This window comes from Neurospora tetrasperma, assembly GCF_000213175.1.
Source record: "Neurospora tetrasperma FGSC 2508 unplaced genomic scaffold NEUTE1scaffold_1, whole genome shotgun sequence".
Classification (NCBI taxonomy): domain Eukaryota; kingdom Fungi; phylum Ascomycota; class Sordariomycetes; order Sordariales; family Sordariaceae; genus Neurospora; species Neurospora tetrasperma.
The window spans coordinates 4,974,883-4,994,647 of record NW_009799099.1 but is presented as its reverse complement, the minus strand read 5'-3'; the positions used below and the strand labels follow the sequence as shown (position 1 = coordinate 4,994,647).

General features: G+C 53.4%; 6 protein-coding genes across 6 annotated transcripts; 3 read left to right on the top strand and 3 right to left on the bottom strand.

The window, feature by feature from the left end:
- Positions 1–667: 667 nt before the first annotated feature.
- On the top strand, positions 668–3,498 carry NEUTE1DRAFT_58796 (uncharacterized protein; the record flags this gene model as incomplete). The annotated part of the gene is made up of 3 exons (XM_009849081.1): positions 668–1,085; positions 1,139–2,042; positions 2,101–3,498. The coding sequence occupies 3 exons, from the start codon at positions 904–906 to the stop codon at positions 2,674–2,676; spliced, it is 1,662 nt and encodes a 553-aa protein (XP_009847383.1).
- Positions 3,499–3,551: 53 nt separating this feature from the next.
- On the bottom strand, positions 3,552–4,645 carry NEUTE1DRAFT_120415 (uncharacterized protein; the record flags this gene model as incomplete). Its single annotated transcript, XM_009850199.1, has 1 exon — positions 3,552–4,645. One exon carries the CDS (start codon positions 4,589–4,591, stop codon positions 3,737–3,739), a length of 855 nt encoding a protein of 284 aa, XP_009848501.1.
- Positions 4,646–5,164: 519 nt separating this feature from the next.
- On the bottom strand, positions 5,165–6,780 carry NEUTE1DRAFT_120414 (uncharacterized protein; the record flags this gene model as incomplete). Its single annotated transcript, XM_009850198.1, has 2 exons — positions 5,165–6,503; positions 6,555–6,780. 2 exons carry the CDS (start codon positions 6,778–6,780, stop codon positions 5,224–5,226), a joined length of 1,506 nt encoding a protein of 501 aa, XP_009848500.1.
- Positions 6,781–8,082: 1,302 nt separating this feature from the next.
- Positions 8,083–10,330, top strand: NEUTE1DRAFT_77468 (uncharacterized protein; the record flags this gene model as incomplete). Its single annotated transcript, XM_009850197.1, has 1 exon — positions 8,083–10,330. One exon carries the CDS (start codon positions 8,146–8,148, stop codon positions 10,258–10,260), a length of 2,115 nt encoding a protein of 704 aa, XP_009848499.1.
- A 214-nt stretch (positions 10,331–10,544) lies between these two features.
- On the bottom strand, positions 10,545–14,242 carry NEUTE1DRAFT_144627 (uncharacterized protein; the record flags this gene model as incomplete). The annotated part of the gene is made up of 6 exons (XM_009850196.1): positions 10,545–12,869; positions 12,928–13,153; positions 13,207–13,787; positions 13,842–13,960; positions 14,017–14,040; positions 14,172–14,242. The coding sequence occupies 6 exons, from the start codon at positions 14,240–14,242 to the stop codon at positions 10,615–10,617; spliced, it is 3,276 nt and encodes a 1,091-aa protein (XP_009848498.1).
- Positions 14,243–15,008: 766 nt separating this feature from the next.
- NEUTE1DRAFT_77461 (uncharacterized protein) lies at positions 15,009–16,179 on the top strand (the record flags this gene model as incomplete). Its single annotated transcript, XM_009850195.1, has 4 exons — positions 15,009–15,350; positions 15,423–15,629; positions 15,687–15,845; positions 15,904–16,179. 4 exons carry the CDS (start codon positions 15,009–15,011, stop codon positions 16,132–16,134), a joined length of 939 nt encoding a protein of 312 aa, XP_009848497.1.
- Positions 16,180–19,765: the final 3,586 nt, after the last annotated feature.

The following is a 19,765-nucleotide window of genomic DNA, read 5'->3' as shown; positions in this document are numbered from 1 at the left end:
GATGGGATCAAAACTCTATTCTGACATGAGTCAGGTAAAGTTGAAGACTCCAGTCTCAATCCTTGTCGTACCCTACAAAGCCCAGATGCAAGTTGTCGGCGAATGCTACAAAAAGTGGAAGCCATTCACAAATCACGCATGTTTGGCGGAAGTTGCCATGGCCCCATAAGCTCGGCATAAGAGGTGGGCACGTGGGGGTGACCCGCCCGTTCGTTCGTGGTGGGATCGCTAAAACGATCGATCCACTGAAGAAGCTCTCGAACGGCGCTATCGTTGAGCAAAATTTGTGTTGAGTTCTTGCCCTCCCTGGGCTCCTCTCCAGTGCTGATCGCTGTGTTGAGTGTTGGAGAAGAAGGGAAGCAGCAATGAGGATGCAGGTGGATGCAGTGGTGTCATCTCGACGTTGGGGCAAGTTGCTCTGCGCGCGGATTCCGAAGCTGACTTTGGTTCTGCCGAGATCTTGCATCTTTGAAACATTGCATCTTGTAAACTTTCGGCTTAATCTCTAATCTCTTGAGGCTCTAAACTAGTACCGAGGGGTTTCCGTTTTGTTTTGTCATAGCAACTCCGACCTGCATCAGCGTCTTTTTTTCCCGGGGCTCCATCAATCCATCCGCGGACCACCTCAACGTCGCCTCGAGTCTCGACCTTTTCCACACCTCCAACACTTTCTTGGCCAGGGCTGAAGAGTCATCATCGGACATTATATAAGGCGCCTCCATCCTTTCTCCCCTCACTGTTAATCCATTTTTCTCACGAGCCATCTTCCACCCTCTCGGCCAACCATACCAAACACGCCTCCTCCCCATTTATCCATTTCCTCTGATTTCCTTACACCACCAACACAATATTCTGGTCAGAACAGACGATTAGCAGGCACCTCCATTGCTTTCTCGTCCTAGTATGGCGCAGAAATCTTCACACACTCCCGTAGGGGAGACTGCCACACACGTTGTCCCCTATCCCGCAGCGAAGGTCCCATCAGAGGGCGGAAGTGGCCATGATGCCCACCAGCTAGAGGAAGGCCATGTTCCTATGCCTGAAGAGATCCAATACGACACCGCCAGGGTCGAGAAGATCTACCGGTATGTCACTCATTACTGCATCACCACTCTCCTCACCACTGACATGACCACAGCAAGCTCGACTTTCGAATCATCCCCGCCTTCTGGGTCCTTTACTTCCTCTGCTCCGCCATCCGTTCCAACATCGGCATTGCCCAGACCATGAATAAAAACGTCCACCACGACCTCGTCTCCGTCCTCGGCCTGACCCCGAGAGACCTGTCCACGGCCCTCGCCCTCTTCTACGTCGCCTACGTCCTCTTCGACCTGCCCTCAAACCTGATCATGAGCCGACTTTCTCCCCGCGCCTGGATGGCTAGAATCGTCTTCGCCGTGGGCATCATCGGTTGTTGCTTCACGGCCGTCAAAGCCCCCTGGAGCGTCAAATTCCTCCGCTTCCTGCTCGGCTTCGTAATTGCCGGCATGTGGCCTGGCATGTCCTACTACCTGACGCTCTTCTACCCGCCCAGCCGCACCGGCAAGAGAATCGGCATGTACTTCACCGCGGCGCAGTTGTCCGCGGCCGTGGTCGGCCTGGTGTCGGCTGGGTTCCAGGAGATGGACGGCCTAAGGGGATTGACAGGCTTTCAGTGGATGTTCCTCGTCTATGGGCTGCTGGGCATCGTGTTGGGCATTGCTCTGCTTTTCTGGTTGCCGGACCGGCCTTTGGCTCCGGGCGAGAAGAGGGTCAGACACAAGTATTTGAGTTGGTTGCCGACGAGCCCCGAGGCGTTGACGGGCGAGGACGCCTTGATTCATTATCAGGATCTCAAGAGGGTGTATCACTCCAGACCTTGGAACATGAAGGATCTGTGGTATGTCTTGATTGACTGGCGTATGTGGCCCTTGGTGCTCATGTACTTTGGAGTCGTGGGTGTTGGTATTGGCACGCAGTTGTATGGGAGCGTCATCATTGCTTCCATCAACCCGAACTTCAGCGGCATCACGGTTAGCTTGTTGTTTGCGCCTATTTGGATGGTAAGTCATGGGTTCAGCTCCTATTTCCTGTCTACGGGATACCAACTAACGTCAACAGATGGACTTCCTCGCTATCCTCATCTCTACCCCACTCGCCGACCGCTTCCACAAATACCGCTGGGTCTTCTTCTGTGCCGGTTGTGTCATCCAAATTGTTGGCCTCATCATTGTTACCTTTGCCCTCTCCAATGACTGGGCCCGCTACGGTGGCCTGCTCATCATCGGCTTTGGTCTCGGTCCGACCGTGCCCAACTGCATGGCCTGGACGAACGAGATCTTTCAGAAGCGACATGGCGAGGTTGGTGTGGCCGCTGCCTCAGCTCTGGTCTCCGGGCTTGGAAACTTGGGTTCCATCACTACCACGTACGCACTGTATACCGGATGGCCTGAAGATGCGAAAAAGGGACCTCATCAGTACCGCAAGAGCAACTACACCATGATTGGCATTCTTGCTGTAAGCATTGCAAGCACTATTCTCCTGGCGGTTCTGCTCAGAATCTTTGGCACTGAGCCCAGCCGAAGGTTTGTGGCAAACAGTGGCAGCTCTGATGGAGAAGAAATCATCGACGGTGCTGCGTTGCGCGAGAGGCAGATGCGTGGATTTGGTGGGGTGTTGGGGAGAAAGAAGAACTAATCTCTTCCACTGAAGAGAATGAGGAGTTGAACTTGCGGTCTCGTCAAACCATCACCGCCGAACTCTCCACGGAAGCACAAAGGGTGAAGCTTTGTTGCTGTCACACACAACCACCAGAAAAGGGCTACATCTGATGTGGTTCACCTCCGTCGCACCGGTTTACTTTGCGACACTGACCTTTACGACAACTGTCGAACGGCACCTATCCGTTCACGACACGATTACACGACAAACTTCTTGCCTCACTAATCAACGATGATGGGACCGAGGGAAAGTGACAATGCTTCTACGCTATTACTTTGTCTTGGCCCATCCTCACTTCAACACGAGGCAAGATGTTACCCTGAGAAAATAATGAAGAAAGAAAAGACGACAAACGCGAATACGAAACGAGGGGGACGAACGAGAAAAAAATGGTGGTTTGCTTTTCGGTTTCTTTTGGCTTATTGTTATGATACCCCATCCGTGTTTAAATACGCTGTCGCCTTTGCCGAGTTTTACCAGGATACCCTTTTCATATCTTCCTCATCAATATCTCGACAGCGACAGTGCGCTAACGCCATCGCTGGGACGGCGTGTTGGGACCGAGTACCTTGATCCCGAAAGGGAGGCGGCGACAATGCTTCTACGCTATCGCCAATGCCGGGTCTCGTGGGCGTTTTTGCTTTTGGTTTTGCTTTATACACATACATGTACCCTTGCCTAGAAACAAAGGGAAGGAGAAGGATCACATGTTGGGCTGTTGATTTACAGATAGACAGTCATTCTTTGGATACTAGATCCCAATCAATACAGCACTACTTTGCTGGAACTTTCATCAGTGAACAGACGACATGTGTTGCTTCATCTTGGTGATATTGGGTCCCTTGTTGATATGTGTTGGTATTTTGCTTGGCATTTTGGGAAAAGACTCATCATTGCCTTGGTCAAGCAATTCATCGAGCCACAATGAAATGAACTGCATTGATAGATTACGGGAGACATGGTCCTAGTTACAAAAGCCCTAAAACCATGACTTGGTTCCAACAACTGTTCCATGATATTCCCAACACCTGCTCCCTCACGGCCACCCACTCTTCAGCCTCTCAGCAAAGAACTCCATCATAGGCAGCACCTCCTCCCTACTCCTAGGCATCCCATCATCCGGCCTCTTCCACTCCACCACCTTGACGTTCTCAAACTCCCTCTTGATCAAATCCACCTCGTCCTCACCCACATACTCACTCTCGCTCCCATGCAAAACCAACACGGGCGTCTTCGCCTTCTCCCTTGCACTGATACTAGGAATCATGGAAGGCGGCAACGCCCCTCCAATCGACACGATGCCCTTGAACGCCTTCTCCTTCTCCTTCCTCTCATCAACCACTCCTTCCTTCACCTCCTCTCCCTCCTTTACCTCCCTAACCTTAGCTTCATCTTCACCAACCCCAACCCCCTCCCAAGTCCGCACCTTGCTCCCCAACCCCAACGCCACCCCACCACCCTGTCCAAACCCAAACAGCAAGATATCGCTCAACTCCCATCCACATTCCTTCATCAACACCTCCCCAATCAATTTGCCCATCACCAACTCCCAGACTTTGTCGTACCCCGGATCCATGTCGATTTCGCCCGTCCGTCCGTCGAGTTTCAGGTCATCCCCCCAGTGGAAGTTGTTGGTCGGCCCGCTGTCGAGTGGTAGGCCTAAGAGGGAATGGGGCAAAGGGGCGATTCCCCGGACGGAAATGGCGAGGACGCCGGGCAGGGAGAGGTTGCGGGCGAAAGAGAGAAACGGGGTGTCGGAGTCGCCGAGGCCGTGGAAGAGGAGGAGGATGGCGGTGGTGGATTCGGGTGGGGAGGGGTAGTGCAGAGACAGGGAGAGTTGGGGCTTGAGGGGGTTGAAATCCTCGGGTTGGGGGATGCGGGTTGGTGACATTTTGGGTTGATTTGATTGTTTGGTGTGGTGTGATGGTTTTCAGTTCAAGTTGAGTGGGGTGGGTGGTAGTTGAGCTCCGATTTGAGGAGTATATATAGTTTCTGTGGCGGAAGTCGATGGGACACAGAGAAAATGGGCGGTGATTACCCTGATTGGGACCGAATGTTGACCGAGTGTGACGATCGCTGAAATGAGTTGTGAGTTGTGAGTTGTAGTGTAGAGGGAAAAAGAGAACTGAACGAAGCCAGCTGCGGAGTTGATGAGATGACGATATCGTTCGTTCGCTTAGGTGGTTGTTACGGAGCGGGTCCCCCGTTTCTTCGGGTTCGGAGAGCCCCGCTTTTAACCGAGTGGATCCCCTGATCGCCGGACATCTACAAGTAGAGGAGGTATCAACTTTGATATCATCAACTGTGTGATGGGAAACGATTGATAAAAAGATGGGGATGAAGTCTTCTAGTATAGAACGTGATGAGCGTAAAGAGATCTGCCAGAGGTCATCATGTCCCTGCGAATGCTAGAACTTCACACCTAGTCTAGGCCTTAATTCGTATGTAGAGGTATTTTTCAACGAGTTTATGCCCAAAATGCAATAATTTCTGTTCTTTTCCGTTGGTATCTCATCTAGTCTATCATTTGTTTTCCGCCTTCTCTGCAAACCCCATCTCCTCCAAATCCTTCGCATCAGCATTCTCATCCGGCACCAACGGCGTCTCGGCCACCGAATCCATACCCGACCCCAAACCCGAAGTACCGTTCTGCTCATCCTCTATCCTCAGATCCGCAACCTTGTCCTCAATCTTCTTCTCACCATCAAGCTTGCTCCAAGCAGGTCTATTCCTCTTTTGCTCACCCGGTCCCTCGCTCTTAAAGTGATACCCCCTTGCCCTCGGCCTCTCTCCCAACCCTTGAGGGATCTCGGGTTCATACCTCAACGCAAACTGCCTCGCCTTCTCCTCAAAGGTACCGTCGGCCAGCGCCTCGCGGATGGAAGCAAAAAAGGAAGCCAGCACGGCGTGGTTGTGAATTTGCAACAGCGTCCAACCCAGCATTTCTCTGGCGCAAAGCAAGTGCTGAACAAAAGCACGGTGGTGCGTGGTGCAGGCGTAGCAGGTGCAGGATTCGGTCAGGGGCTGGAGGGAGATGGCGTGCTCGGGGGAGGACATGTCGATGCCCAAGGGCAAAAGGTCTGAAGACTCGGAGGAAGGTGGGGGAAACGTAAAGGACAAAGCGATGCCGGCGTCGGAGGCGGTCGAGAGGAAGGGAAGGAGGAAAATGTCCATTCCCAAGGAAAGCTGGCGGAGGACTTGGTGGGGGTTGGAGGGCGTGGAGAGAGCCAAGCGGGGCAGGGTGTCGAGGTTCTGGTAGGAGGAGGAGATGTCGGGGATCAGGTCGGCATCGTAGACGGCTAGGCCGGAGAGAACAGAGGGGTTGGACTGATGCTCTTCGGAGAGACGCTCGAGATACTCCCATTGGATGGAGTAGCTGATGGGAAGGACGGGGGCGAAGGTTGCGATTTTGGAGGGCTCCTTGTTTCGGCCGTACATCTCCATGAACCACTCCTTGATCCAGTCGTCGGTGCGCTCGGCCATGCGGAGGGCGCGCTTGGAGGTGGGCGCGCTGGTCTTGTGGGTGAGGTCGGCGAGAGGAATGGCAATGTCGGGGTTGAGAGTCTGGATGGCGTTGATGTACTGCTTTGTGGTGACGGCTTGGAAGCCGGTGGAGGTGAAGACGGAGATGGACTGGTTGGTGTTGCCCATGGGGGCGGCGACTGCGGGAATCCTCCGGGAACCGAGAACGGTGATGATGGAGGAGGGCATGGCTGTGAAGCTCTGAAGAGGCTTGTTGTTGGGCGAGGGAGTCTCATAGACGGGAGGTGAACGGGTCATGTATTGCTGCGGGCGCTCGATAACTGGAACATGGTTAAAACAAGATTTCCAAATGTGGAAAAATTACGACCTACAGTCCTCCAAGGCCATATATGTGCCATTGGTGAGCAAGTGTTTCTCAACATTGTCGGGGGTTACGTGAGGGATGACACCTCTCGAAGTGAGGCCGAAGAAGTTGGGAGTGTCAACAGTCCGACGACCTGGAAAGGCCAAACGACCGAGTCTGGCACCGCCATCCTTAACGGCGGTCTTGAGCAGTTCAAAGGTCATGGCTGTTGGTTCATGTCCATCACTCGACATCTTTTCTGAATGGACCCCTCTTGGTGGAGAGAGGAAGTTTTGATACTGGAGTGAGGTGAGGTGTTGGGATGGATGCTGGGACCTGAAATTTTCAGGCTATGGAAGCGGCAAACGCAATGACCTCTTTTGATGTTATGGTGATGAGAGGTCTCCAAGACTCTTTTCAAATTTTTGTCTGGTCTCACCCTCAAGGTTAGGTGGTTTCTACAGTCTCAAAATTTCGTGATACGCAGTTCTGGAGTTTTTGTTACATCGGCCAGTTCCGTTGGTGATGGTTCGCGCAGTGTCTGTGTACCTTAGCAAGCCTTCCTTTCCAATAACGGTATTTGCGTATCTTTTACGCAGTGGTTCACCGTTCTGCTCCGCCAAGCTGTTAAGGACCACCTGGAGTGAGGGGTGCACAGGGGCTGTTCCCTGTAACTCAGGTGCTAGAACCGCCTCGCCTTGGCAAAGCTGAAGGGAAGGTGGGGTTCTGGATCTCTCGGGTCCCTGGGGCTTGACTCAAGAGCCCCTCTCGTCCCGCCCCGCCTCTCTTGTTTAGTGTCAGTGGGTGTGGTGCCTGGCGCTCCCGCTGCGTCTGTGTCTCGCCTGCCGTCGGGGTGTCAATGTTTTAGTGTTGTTGAGAGTGATAACTATGGAAACTTTGATACGGCGGCCGTCGACATTATCCACACATCACCAAATGATACCTTAGAGGTAGGTATGATTAACAAGACACTTTGAAGTGATCCAGATCGGACGCCGAGATACATATGTAATGACATCTCCGCCATGACGAACAGGTCGAGCTGCAGGGACCGATTGGCAATGATCGACGACACGTCCCATTCTGCCCTGCCAGGCCTGTGATTCAACTTCTTCCAGGTCCGTGCGTGCCAATCACGGCCAGTGTTTCGAAGAGAAACCGAACTGAACCGGGCACCGTCTTATCCGGCCACTGCGGCCTCGGGTCGCCCAAAGCGGTGCATCCGGCAAAGGCACCTTGCGCATCAACTTGGCTCCAAGACACAAGTAGCCTTAGTATACATCCCTTCATTTTGCCTTGTTCCGTCCGTCTTGTTTCCCTTTTCCCATCTTTGTTCACTTCATGTTGAACATAGTCTCATACACTCGCGGATCGCAGATGCTTTGTTTATCTTGTTGTTTTGCGGTTCAACTGCATTGATAACCCCCCATCGCTTATCGCGAACTTCAATTATCTTGTTGACTTTTACTTGTTTTGTTTTGATGCGTTTCGTCATAGCTTGCTTGGAACGGTACTAGTCTCCACGCGGTCCATCAAGGTCTCCGAAGCCATCTCAGCATTTCACTATACATATACGAAAAATTCAATTCGATACACAGAAACATACACGAGAAAAAGTCATGGTGGGAACCCAAGACGGGGCGACGTCCCCCAAATCAGCCCACCAAGCACATCAGGTACCCCAGGTTCAAGATCTCGAGAGCCTCTCTTCCTCCTCCGGTTCAGACAACAGCGCCAGCAGTAGCAGTTCCAGCAGCGGCACCGGCACTCCGAACGTTGCCAACAGCGCAACGATACTCATTGCGACCGACCACCCCGACGCACCACTTCCCGAAATAACCCTCGTCGAAGCCCTCGAGGCCGACAGCTCTCCGCCTACTCCCCGATTCATCCAGGACGCCGGCTCATGGAAGAGGTGGAAATGGGTACCATATCCCGTCCGGCGCTCCATTGTCGCCGTTATTCGATGGGCCCACGGCCCTGCCACTCCTCAGCGGTTCCGCATCAAGCCACTGTTTCCCAACGTCCAGTATGCGCCTATCCTGCTCCTGGAGAAGAAGTTCCCACGGTTGAGGCATAGGCTGTGGCTACTGTTCTTCTGGATTGCCATATGGATCATCACCTTCGCCTTGGTCATGCGCAAAGAGTTAGATGTGGACGAGATTCCCGGATGGGGCAGACCCGTTTCGATTGGCTGTGGCGCGGCTTACTGGAACATGGACAATGGTTGCGGACTCAATGGCATGCAATGCCGGCCCTTCACCGATTCGGGCTTTGCCTTCAAGTGTCCTGCCAACTGTGCAAGTTACCAGGCCTTGAACCCGCGCGCTGTGGGTGACCAGGAGGTTGTATACAGGCCTCTGGTTGTTGGTGGCCCGCCAGCAACAGGGAACGATATCATTCCAGTCTACCGTGGTGACTCCTACCTCTGCGGCTCTGCCGTCCATGCCGGCGTTGTGTCAAACGCGCACGGCGGCTGTGGTGTCGTGCGCTTGATCGGGACGCAGAGGAATTTCAGCAGCTCCTACCGGAACGGAATCGAGAGCATCCCCTTCGATTCCTACTTCCCGCTGTCTTTTACATTTGAGGAGGGCGTCCAATGCTCAGCTAAGGACATGCGCTGGGCGCTCCTCGCCATCTCTGTGGTCTTTTCCAGCGTACTTTCGGTGTTGATCACTTCCCCCACCCTCTTCTTCTTCCCCGTCTTCACAGGCATCTATTGGACCGTTGGCCTGGCTACCGACCCGGCCAACATCACCGATGTCCCTTCCCTCATCTCGCGCGAGCTCGGCTCCTTCCTCCCGGCCATCCTCGTCGCCTGGGTCATGTACGACCACATGGGCATTCGCCGCTCCTTAACCGGCCTGACGGCACAGTTCGAGAAAACCGTCCTCTGGCTTGGCGGCTGCTGGGTCGGCGCTCTGACGAATTACACCTTCGATTTCATCCCCATCCAGCGTCTCACACCTCACGATCTGCAACAACAGCCCGGTGCGCGGGCCGCCCTCGCCATCATCATCGTCGTTTTGACCATCATCACGGCCTCGCAGGTCTGGTTCTTCCGGCAGGAAGGTCGACTAGTTCGCTACCTCAAGTTCTACACCCTCGTCGGCGCCGGTCTGATCCTCTGCGTAATCCTGCCGGACCTCAAGCTGCGCATCCACCATTACATCCTCGCTCTTCTCTTACTTCCAGGAACAAGCATGCAAACCCGTCCGTCGCTGCTCTATCAAGGCTTGCTAGTCGGGTTATTCATCAACGGCATCGCCCGCTGGGGGTGGGATCCCGTCCTGCAAACGGCTTACGCGCTGCAGGGAGATGCCCAGCTGGGATCTCCCCTGCCAGCCCTCGCCGCGCCCGTGATCTCACTGGGGACGAATATTTCCAGCATCACCTTTACGTGGGGCAAGCCGCCGGGGAGGATCTACGATGGGATCAGCGTGCTGGTGAACGATGTAGAACGGTTCAGGACGTATTTTAGCGATGATGAGTTCGACAAGAATGCGCCCTCTAACTTTACTTGGACAAGGGAGGGAGAGGAAGTTGGGAGAGATAATGAGTATTTTAGGTTTGCGTGGATGCAAGGGTACAAGAGCGAGGATTATACCAAGGCGGGGGTGTGGACGAGGGAGGGGGAGTGGATTGCCATGGCTCCGGGGCCGTCGAGGGTGAAGAAGAGGGGTTCTATGGGGGTGGTTGGGGAGGAGGAGGAGGGGAGGAAGAGGTTAGCTTGATGAGATGGTATGATACCTATATTTTGGATATAAAGTATATATATGGCTATGATTCGCCCTTGTAACTCGATAATGAATGTTGATATGATTCAAGACGTGAAAGGTGACCTTTATGTTTTGCTTCTGTGAATATCTGTCAACTTTTCCCTATCTGCCTTTATTGAGGACTTCTCCACAATTGGGCGAGGAGTGGTCAGTTCTGTTTGCTTGTTCTTTTTGACAGTATCGTCTCTCAAAGCAGATTGTCAATCTCACTTTGAGTCCCACCAAAGGAACGTTCATACAGGCAGTTGATAACCATTAATTGACCTCAGTACTCTATTTATCCCCTCCACTTTGTGACTCGCCTGTAACCTATGGCTCACCAGCTTCAGCTCTAGCTCCAGCCCCAGCATCATCCTCGTCACCAAGCTGTATAATCCTCTTCGGCTTCTTCTTCTTTACCTTTTCTTTCTCCTTCTTTTTTACAGCAATCACCGCCTCTCCCTCTCCCTCTCCACCCACTGGTCCTCCTTCCCCTTCCCCTCCCTCTGCCGCGTCCGTCTCCGCCTTCTTTTTCTTCTTCTTCACCACCTTCTTCTCCTTCTCATCTTTACCAGCCCCAGCACCATCTTCTTCCGATTTCGACTTGGACTTGGCCTTCTTCCCCTCCTTCTTCTTCTTGCTCTTCACCACCACCCCTTCTGTCGGCACCCCTTGAGCGACGTGTATCCTCTCATTAGCCCTCTGCATCTCCAGCCTCAACCGCTGGACTTCCTTCATGGCCTTGGCCATTTCCGCGTCTGTCTCCGCTAGCTTCTCGTGCGGGAGAGCACCACCAGAATCCTCAGAATGGCTGGCTTCGAGGCTGAGGTTGCGCAAGTGGCTGGAATCCACCTGCAAAAGGGATTGCTTGAGCTTCCGTGCTGCGCGGGACTTGGCGCTAGCGCTAGATGGATCCGCGTCCGAGTCATGCTGGCTTCCCGTCCGCGGGGTGGAGGGACGGCTGCCGACGAGTGTTTCGTCTGCGGCGACGACGATTTGTGGGCGTGATTTGGGTGCCTTGGATCGCTGGGGTGTTCCGGGAGCGCCGCCGACACCGGAGGAGCTGATGGCGCCAAGGTCGAGCTTCATAATGGGGATGGAGTCGATGTCGAGGTCGGGGCCGTTTTCGTTTTGCAGAATGTTGTGTATTGGGGTGGAAGTGCCTTGTGAGCGAGAGGGACTGCCTAGGTCGCCAATGTAGAAAGGGTCGTCACGGTTGCGCTCTGCTCGTTCAGCCTTGCGACGGGCGATGATGTCTGCGTCGAGGTAGCTATCCTCTGTCGCTTGCTGGTAGGAGCCGGATGTCGTCTCGGGAGCGTCCCGTAGTCTATTTATTGCTGGCTCGCTGGAGATGCTGGTTGGTGCTGCCTTTTCGTTGTAGTAAGCTGAGAATTCGTCGTCTTCCTGGATGGGAAGCATCAATGAGTCTGCTTGCGCCAGCAGGCTGCTGAGGTTAGAATGAATAGGTTCGTCCAGGTCTAGGCCCTCCGGCATCGGGACATTCAGCTGAGCGCCAACTGCGACGGAGTTTAGCTCCCAACCCTGGAAGAGAGAGGGTATCGCTTGTGTGAGAAGGAGGGGCGGGTCTTGCTCGAGTTCGTCCGTTGATGACGCCTGTGCCGATGCTGCCTCGGCGGTGAGCTTCAGGAGCTCGGTAAACTCAATCGCGCGTTCCTGGACTTCAAGAGATGGATGAAGCACTAGGGGCTCGTATGTATGGATGACTCGCGCCATGAGCAGAGATACCATGGACTTTCGTTCTGCTGTCCAGTATGTTTGGTCGTTACCAGCAATCAGTGCGAACAACTTCATGGAGGCCTGCAGGCAGGTTGCGAGAACCTCGGAGGGTCTGATACGCGGTATTAACTGTAACAGGTGATTGAGTGTGTCGCTTGGATTTGAGAGCAGATTTGCGTATTCTCCGGCGATCCAGGCAACAGGCTTCAGTGAACCTGATATCACTTGGTGTGACGTGGTCTCCATCGATAGCTTTGCAATTATAAGCTCGGCAGCCCGGACAGCGGCAGCTCTCACTGCTTTCACCTTGACGGCCACGTTTCTCAGCTCATTACCAATACTCTCCGAAATATCGGCCGTGGTAGATTTCGGCCCCAGTGCCATGCCGCCCGAGTCAACCTCCTTACGAGACGCCGGAGCAATCCGGATAAGTTGTGTTAGTACGTCAATGTACCAGTCAAAGTCGACCACACTCGAGTAGTTGTTCTGCGAGCACATCTTGAGGATCCTGCCAATAACGTCAATCGTATAGTCTTCGGGGAGAGGAGGAGCCTCATCTCGTTTCCTGGACCGTCGTTCAGCGCCCATCTCTTCACTCGAGTCGGTTGACAGATCATCCAACTGATCATTGTTCGGGTTTGTGGACGTTTTCAGCTGCCTCATAAGCCGGCTGACAATGGATACCAGGTTATCGCTGCTGACCATCCCTTGTACCAGGTCTAGGGCCTTGATCCTGATGGTTATGTCTTCGCTGTCGATGCACTCCATGATCACGTCCTCTTGTTGGGCAACAAGGAACGGGTGCGTGACCACGATTCTGTTGAAGGCCAACAGAGCCACATATTTCACTGGGCGAATAACATGGTGAGAATTGTACAGACAAAGGCAAGAGGTAAAGGCACTCACAGTTGGCATCGCCGTTGAAAGTAATCATGCCACGAAGCTTTGAAACGCACAGACTAGCAATCTCCTCCCTGCCATCATCTTCCGAGTCTCCAAGGATTCCTCCTTGTATGATGCCATTGATACATTCGTATAACAGGGACATTGCCGGCGTTGTTCGGATCAGATCGGTCAGGGGCGGCAGAAGCTTGCGAACGAGACGCGGTTCTAGAGGGGTGAGGGTCGCAAACTGAGCAAGTTAGCAAAGAGGCCGTTGAGTGGGAAATCCGGGTTTCTTCCTACCAGTTTGATCAACTTTATCGCCATCCAGTTGTTACCCCCATCTACCAAGAGCTCGAACAGGCGCGGAGCCAGGGGCAAGAAATCCTGGGGTCTCCGCCAGCCGAGTTCACACACCACGTTCACAATGGCTGCTGTCACGCTCGGATCCTCGTGCTTGTCCATAAGTCGCTCCTTGATTTTTGGCCATGCTGCTCGGAGGGTCTCTGGGTATACCAGGGCTAGTCTGTATAGTGTAACAATGGTCTTCTTCCTAATAGCCGAATGCGAGTGACTGAGACGCGGCAGTAGGTCTGCTAGTACGGAAAGGGCAAGGGAGGGCGTGATGATATGCGGGAGCGCAGCAATGGGAAGTGAGATGACGATCGGGGAGGAGGCCGAGAGGTCCTTCTTGAGGAGGTTGGTGGCTAGCATGAGCACTTCGGTATCGGTCTTGAAGCTCTGGACGGCGCCGAGATATCCAACGCGCTTCTGGTGGTATTTTGGCGAGGACATGACCTCGAGGACATGGAAGGAAGCCCACGACATGTCATGGCCGTTCATCTCGAGGTAGATGATCTTGAGGAGGGCCGTGGCCTTGACATCTTTGCGCATGTGTTAGCGAAAGCAACGGGCGCAACAACATAAGAGGGACGAACCCATGTCTTGGCTTTTGATCTCGGAACGACATTCTTTCAGACAGTTCTGGATGTACTCCTTTTCGTTTCCCTTGTGGTTACGCAGACCTCGGATGAGGTCGTACAGCGACTTTTCGAACCTAGGGGGGCATCAGCTAAGTCGAATCGTGCAGACGGAAGCCGGAGCTTGACGCACATGGTTGCGGTTGTGGTGGCCCAACTGGCGATGTTCCCAGTGTTGTGAGTATTATATCGAAGTTGGGGAGACTTGACGCTGGCGGCGCAACGGGTAGCAATCGGTTCGCGTGAGGACTTGGTGACAGGAATCGAAAGTGGTTACAAGTTTAATACAAGCTGGAGGTATAGCGAGGCGACGGGGACGAGGTGTTGCTGTGTCTGGACTGAACCGCAACTCGACGCATCTTGCCGCGGCCGTAGTTGGGGAGCTGGGAGATGCTGTGGGCGCCACCCGGGTCGAGGGTTGTAAGCAAATGCGCTTCTCGTCGTCACGCCGTTTGGGTTACTTGTCGTCGTCGTCGTCGAGACACGCTTGACGGATCTTGGTTTGGAAACGCAATGGCCGTCAACGACGCTGCTGCTGGAGATCCGATGTCCGTGGTGGGTTCACAATGTGGCACCCTCCCCGTCCTGGTCGTGCTATCTCACGTCACTGGCTGAACTGCCCGACTGACCTCCCGTCTCTGCCTGCCTGTGCTTTGAGGTGAGGATGGTAGGTACAGTTTGCGACTGTCCCCTAAAACCCCAGATTGCACTGTCTGTCCAGCTGTTTTACCGCTGAAAGAGCAGCTATGACACAGTGAGAGCTCCAAACGAGGAGCTCCAGGCATGCTTGCCCCACCTACCCATCCAGTGCCTGGGCGGGCATTCAGCTCCAGCTTGCAGTGCTCGCCGCGCGACGTCTACCAGCGTCCAGCATTGTACAGATTGACGCCAGCGAAGTGGATTGAAGCTTTCCCCGGCCATCAACTTCTCCTCTTCCACCATTTGACGTCAGCTTCCAGACCACAAGCTTAAGCCGAGACTTCGGATTGCCTCCATCATACTTGCGCCAATTCCACTTGTCATTCAGCTGTTTACAAGTCACGACATATTGGTCCCCTTCAAGCTTAACGAGCGACGTGATTCTTGGTCCGGCTCGAACCCCGACCACTATATCGAATATACACAATGGCGCCCTCGCTGCTCTTCAACCCGGCCAAGCTCCCTCCTTCGGAAGCTCTCCAACTCGCACAGCAAGCCCCCGTTGTCTTGCAAGGATCGTCATCACCATCCGAGACTGTGGACCAATGGGCAACATACGAAAATCTGCTGCTAGCGTGCCTCCGAACCGGCGATGATGAAGCGGCCGCAAAATGTATGGATCAGCTGGAGGCACGGTTTGGCCCCGACAATGAGAGAGTCATGGCTTTAAGGGGCCTGTTGTCCGAGGCCCAGGCCGAGAACAACGGAGAGCTGGAAGCGGTGCTCAAGCAGTACGATGCCATTCTGGAAGGAAACAGCACCAATCTCGTGGGTCATGACCGTTTACGCCAACTGTTCTCGGACGGCAGATTTGCTAACCCGCCATGTCTACATCTACAGCCTATCACAAAGCGCCGGATCGCCCTCCTACGATCCATGGGTCGCGTCTCGGATGCCGCAACCGCTCTTGTACAACTCCTCGACTTCTCCCCAACCGATGCCGAGGCCTGGTCTGAGCTGTCGGATCTCTACTTCACACAAGGAATGTACTCGCAGGCCATCTACGCCTTGGAAGAGGCCCTCCTTCTGTCACCCAATGCCTGGAACGTATGCGCTCCTCCCTCACCCAACAGCCTAAGCCCTATACTAATGTAGCCCATCTAGATACATGCACGACTGGGAGAGGTGCAGTACATGGCTGCCACGACTTCGGGAAGTGGCGGTGGATCGCAGCAAAAGTACTTGGCCGAGGCGCTCAAGCGGTTTGCTCGGAGCATTGAACTGTGCGACGACTATCTCCGTGGCTACTATGGGCTGAAGCTGGTAAGTTTCCGATAGCCGTCATACGCGAACAAAACAATTTATGCTGACCGTCTGCTAGGTCACCACGAGGCTCCTCAAGGAACAGGCCAAACAGGCCAAACAAACTGACGATGGCGAGTTCACTCTGCCTGATCCCAAGACAATTGAGCGTCTCGATGAGCTTGCGACCGCCAAGCTATCGGAAATCGTCCGTCATAGCACTCTGAAGGACAGAGGCTGGCGCGGCTATGACGAACGTGAGGTTGCAGCTGCCCGAGAACTGCTCTCACAAAATGGAATTGAGAGGTGAGATTTGCTGCCATTGAACGAGGCAAACGGTACGGCGCTCAGTCCAGTGACCGATTCGATATGTTCATTGCCCGCTGGATGTACCTATGGTGTTTGGCACAAGTTCAATGTGTTACCCCATCCACCGCGCATATAATGGAAGGCCATCGTCGCAATCGGAACGGCCTCTTTGACGATGGCTGGGACTAGCGAGTGAGCATCACTGGTATCCTTGCAAGGTACTTTGGTTCCTACCTGCATTAGTCGACGCAGTGGGTCTTTGGGCAGCGAAAAGGCATCAAGAAATCTGGCTTCACGTGGCTCCAGTAGATGCCCAAAGGCGATCCTTTGCCCGGTGGTAAGACGGGCGGTGCAGGCGTTCTCAGCCCAACCAGAAAGAGAACGCCTTCAAGCCCGCGACTGTTGCGTTGATGCAGGTTGCGAACCCTCTCGAACCCTTCATGAAATTTTTTTTATTCTTTCAATTTCTTGGGGGGCAGAAAAAGGCGTTTATAACTGGTGGCCGGGTTTCAGCTCGGAACGACATCTGACTGGCTCTGCGAATTGCGTGGTACATATCGCAACATGGTCACCGGCCAACAGCCCAGGCCATGATACCGGCTCATCTTCCACTTTCTTTCTTCCAACACCATGTACAGACTCAAGACGAGGTATCCTTGACAATAGTTGATGCCTTACTCTGGGGGGTGTCTTTTGAAGCGGTCCTTGGTAATAATGATAATGAATCAAGAAAAGTTATGGGATTTCAAGATCACCATGAATGGTTTCACAACCTTTCTGCCGCATGGCCGGCGCCGAGTCGGATGATGCTTATACATGAGCAATCCGGAACAGCAGCCGACGATATTATCCAGCATCTTCAAGTCTGTCTCTGTTAGCGTAAACTACGCAACATGCGACCCCAGATACTTTGAACACCACTCTGTCATTCTCCCCTCTCACAAGTCAATCTGAGCTTAAAGAACAACGGAAGAAAGCAAGACTTGGACGAAATACTCATTTCAACAAGACGTCTTCGAAGGAGACTCTTAACATTGACTCATTTGTAAAGAAAAAAAAAGTCTAAAGAGTCGACATGTGTGATTCACACTATCTGTCTGCTACTTCTAACATCTTTGGGCGGTATGTAGTGTGTCACCAACGACGGAGGGTCGTCGCTCATCCCCACCATCCCCCCTGTCTCCCCAGTCTTTAGATTCCTTTCCGTCACCAGACTAAACCTTTTCAGTACCCCTGCCCTGAGCATCAACTTGGGCCAAGCCCCTCTGAAACCAAAACTCTCACCTCTTTCACTCACTATCCACGATGGAGTCGTTTGCCTGGTTGCTTATGCTCCTGCTGCCTCATGAGTCGTGCGTACAGTCACTCGGTGAGGACACAAAGGCATCGAGTTTTCGCAAAAAGACCGTTACCTTTCAGCTATCAAGGATACGGTCGACTTACACTACAGAAGAGTCTGGCAATCTAGAAAGCCGGGTAAGGCCATATCTAGTGTATCAGTGCTTAGTGTAAGGATGGTGAGGACAGGGTTACCTGTCTCTATGCACCGCAGGCAGGACAACACGCTCCGCCTTTACACACGATCTCCGTCGTGCTGCAGTTCCCCCAGCCTTGCTGAGACGCAGCGACAAGACTACCGTCTCAGGCCCAACCATGAGGCGCCTTTCTGTGTGTTCCCTCCGCTGATACCTGTTCCCGGCTCTTCCAGCATCGTCCAGCTCGCGTTACGGAAGGATGCCGTATGTGATTTCGTAGTAGTGCTTCCTGCTGGAGGAATTTTACTTTGCAGGGGCATGTTGACCATATGAAATAATATTCCTATACATACGGCAAGACGGCTGCCTACAGCTACATCCGCTGACCTTGGACCCGAAGTATCAACGCCGGCAGTACTTCACTTGGTCTGCCCTCCTTCAACCAAACAAATCTTTTTTGTCCGTCTTGCCATACGGAGTACTCTGTACCCCAATACTAGGCGGCTCTTTTTGCACCCCATCTCCCTGCCTCCTTTGCACTACAGACTGTGCCTACGTTCTGCGTAAACACATCTCGCGCTTCCCCCGCTGCTACTCTACGACCATCTAACAAGATCCAAGCGGTCCAATACGCTTCAAATCTTGTAACTACTCACCAGTGAAGTAGCCAACCTTATGCCGACCATCAGCGACAGATGAGAAATTCTAGACCACCTCACATACACAAAACGCCTAGATCGCCACGAACTCGCAACCACCGCGCAGCGAAAGCCGGCCAACCAGAAACCCACAGGGTCCTACAGGAATACAACGGTACGTGGTGATCTCCTTTGATTGCTTTCTCTTGAACCACGCATCTCCCCCTTTTCTCTCTGCTGTCCTCTATCAGCAGTCTCTCTGTCTTGGCGGGGTCGCCAGCTCGCAAAGTCGCGGGGAAGCTTTAAAGCATTGTGAGGAGGAAGGTGTGAAAGAATCACTCGTAAGGACAGTCCAGTTTCTTGAAGCGCTCAACACGAACCGATCCGACCGCCTATATAAACACGAGGTCAAGGGACAGGCCAGCCAATCCGGCCATGGTTTGTCTCGGTGCAACTGTCAAGTAGCTGTTGTCGTTGTTGGCTGCAAATTTCTTATTCTTTCCCTCTTCCGTGAGATCGGGACGTCTAGCGAGACAAGAGGCTTCCCGCAGTCCACGCTACCTACCCCAGACTCTCTTGTGACATTTCTATCGAACCTCTGAGGCTTCTAGATGTTAGTCAACCCCTCATTGATTGGGCACTAACAGCCAAGACCACAGGGTACACACTCGGCGTTGTGTTGTCAGATCACTTCTGGTACGTTTTCAGACACGTCCTCTTTCACTGTTAGCCCATTTTCGGATCCGTTTCTCGTCTCTACACCCACCAATTCAGGCAGGCCCTCTGTCCGAGACAACAGTGAGCCTTCTTAACCCTGCCAACTCTGTTACATAGCCTGGCTCCTCAACCCTCGGCTTGCCCCGCTATCGTTCCCCTCGTTGTCGATCTGATCTAGATCCCTTGTTCGCTATCCAAACGGCGGCACATTGTCTGCTGTCGTTTTACTTCCTCATGCTGACCTGATATCCCAGCCAATCTATTTTTCATCCATCCTTGCCAGTATCTCTACCCTCAGCCATATTGCCTTTGCCACTTGGATCATTATCTCAGTCTCAAGAGCACCGAAAGATTACAAAATCCAGTTACCTATTTCGAACTGGCGCTTTGCAGTCTATAAGTCAACAGCTCTTGAGTGAAAGACGGAGACCCTTTCGACTTCGGCTTACTCACTCCGGCTCCTTCATACGGGTACCGAAGAGTCACCCTGAACAACCTTGAGGTTGACCAGAAGAGAGAAGACGTGACCAATCATCCACGTTCCTCCAAATATTACACCAAAACCTGCCGCGACCACCAATAGCACGGGGGGCGCCAGTCACCACCACACCTCACCACTCGCTCTCAAGTATCTTTTTCCCGCACCGTCCAGGTTGTGTTCGCTCTTCATTCCCGTTGCCCACTCACTCACCGCCCGGGGTCTTGTTACTCGCTACGTACCCTGCTACCAAACTATCCAGGTCATAGACACTTCAGCGCCGTCTGAAGAGCCCTCAACCGTCCCTCCCGCTCCCCCACCCTC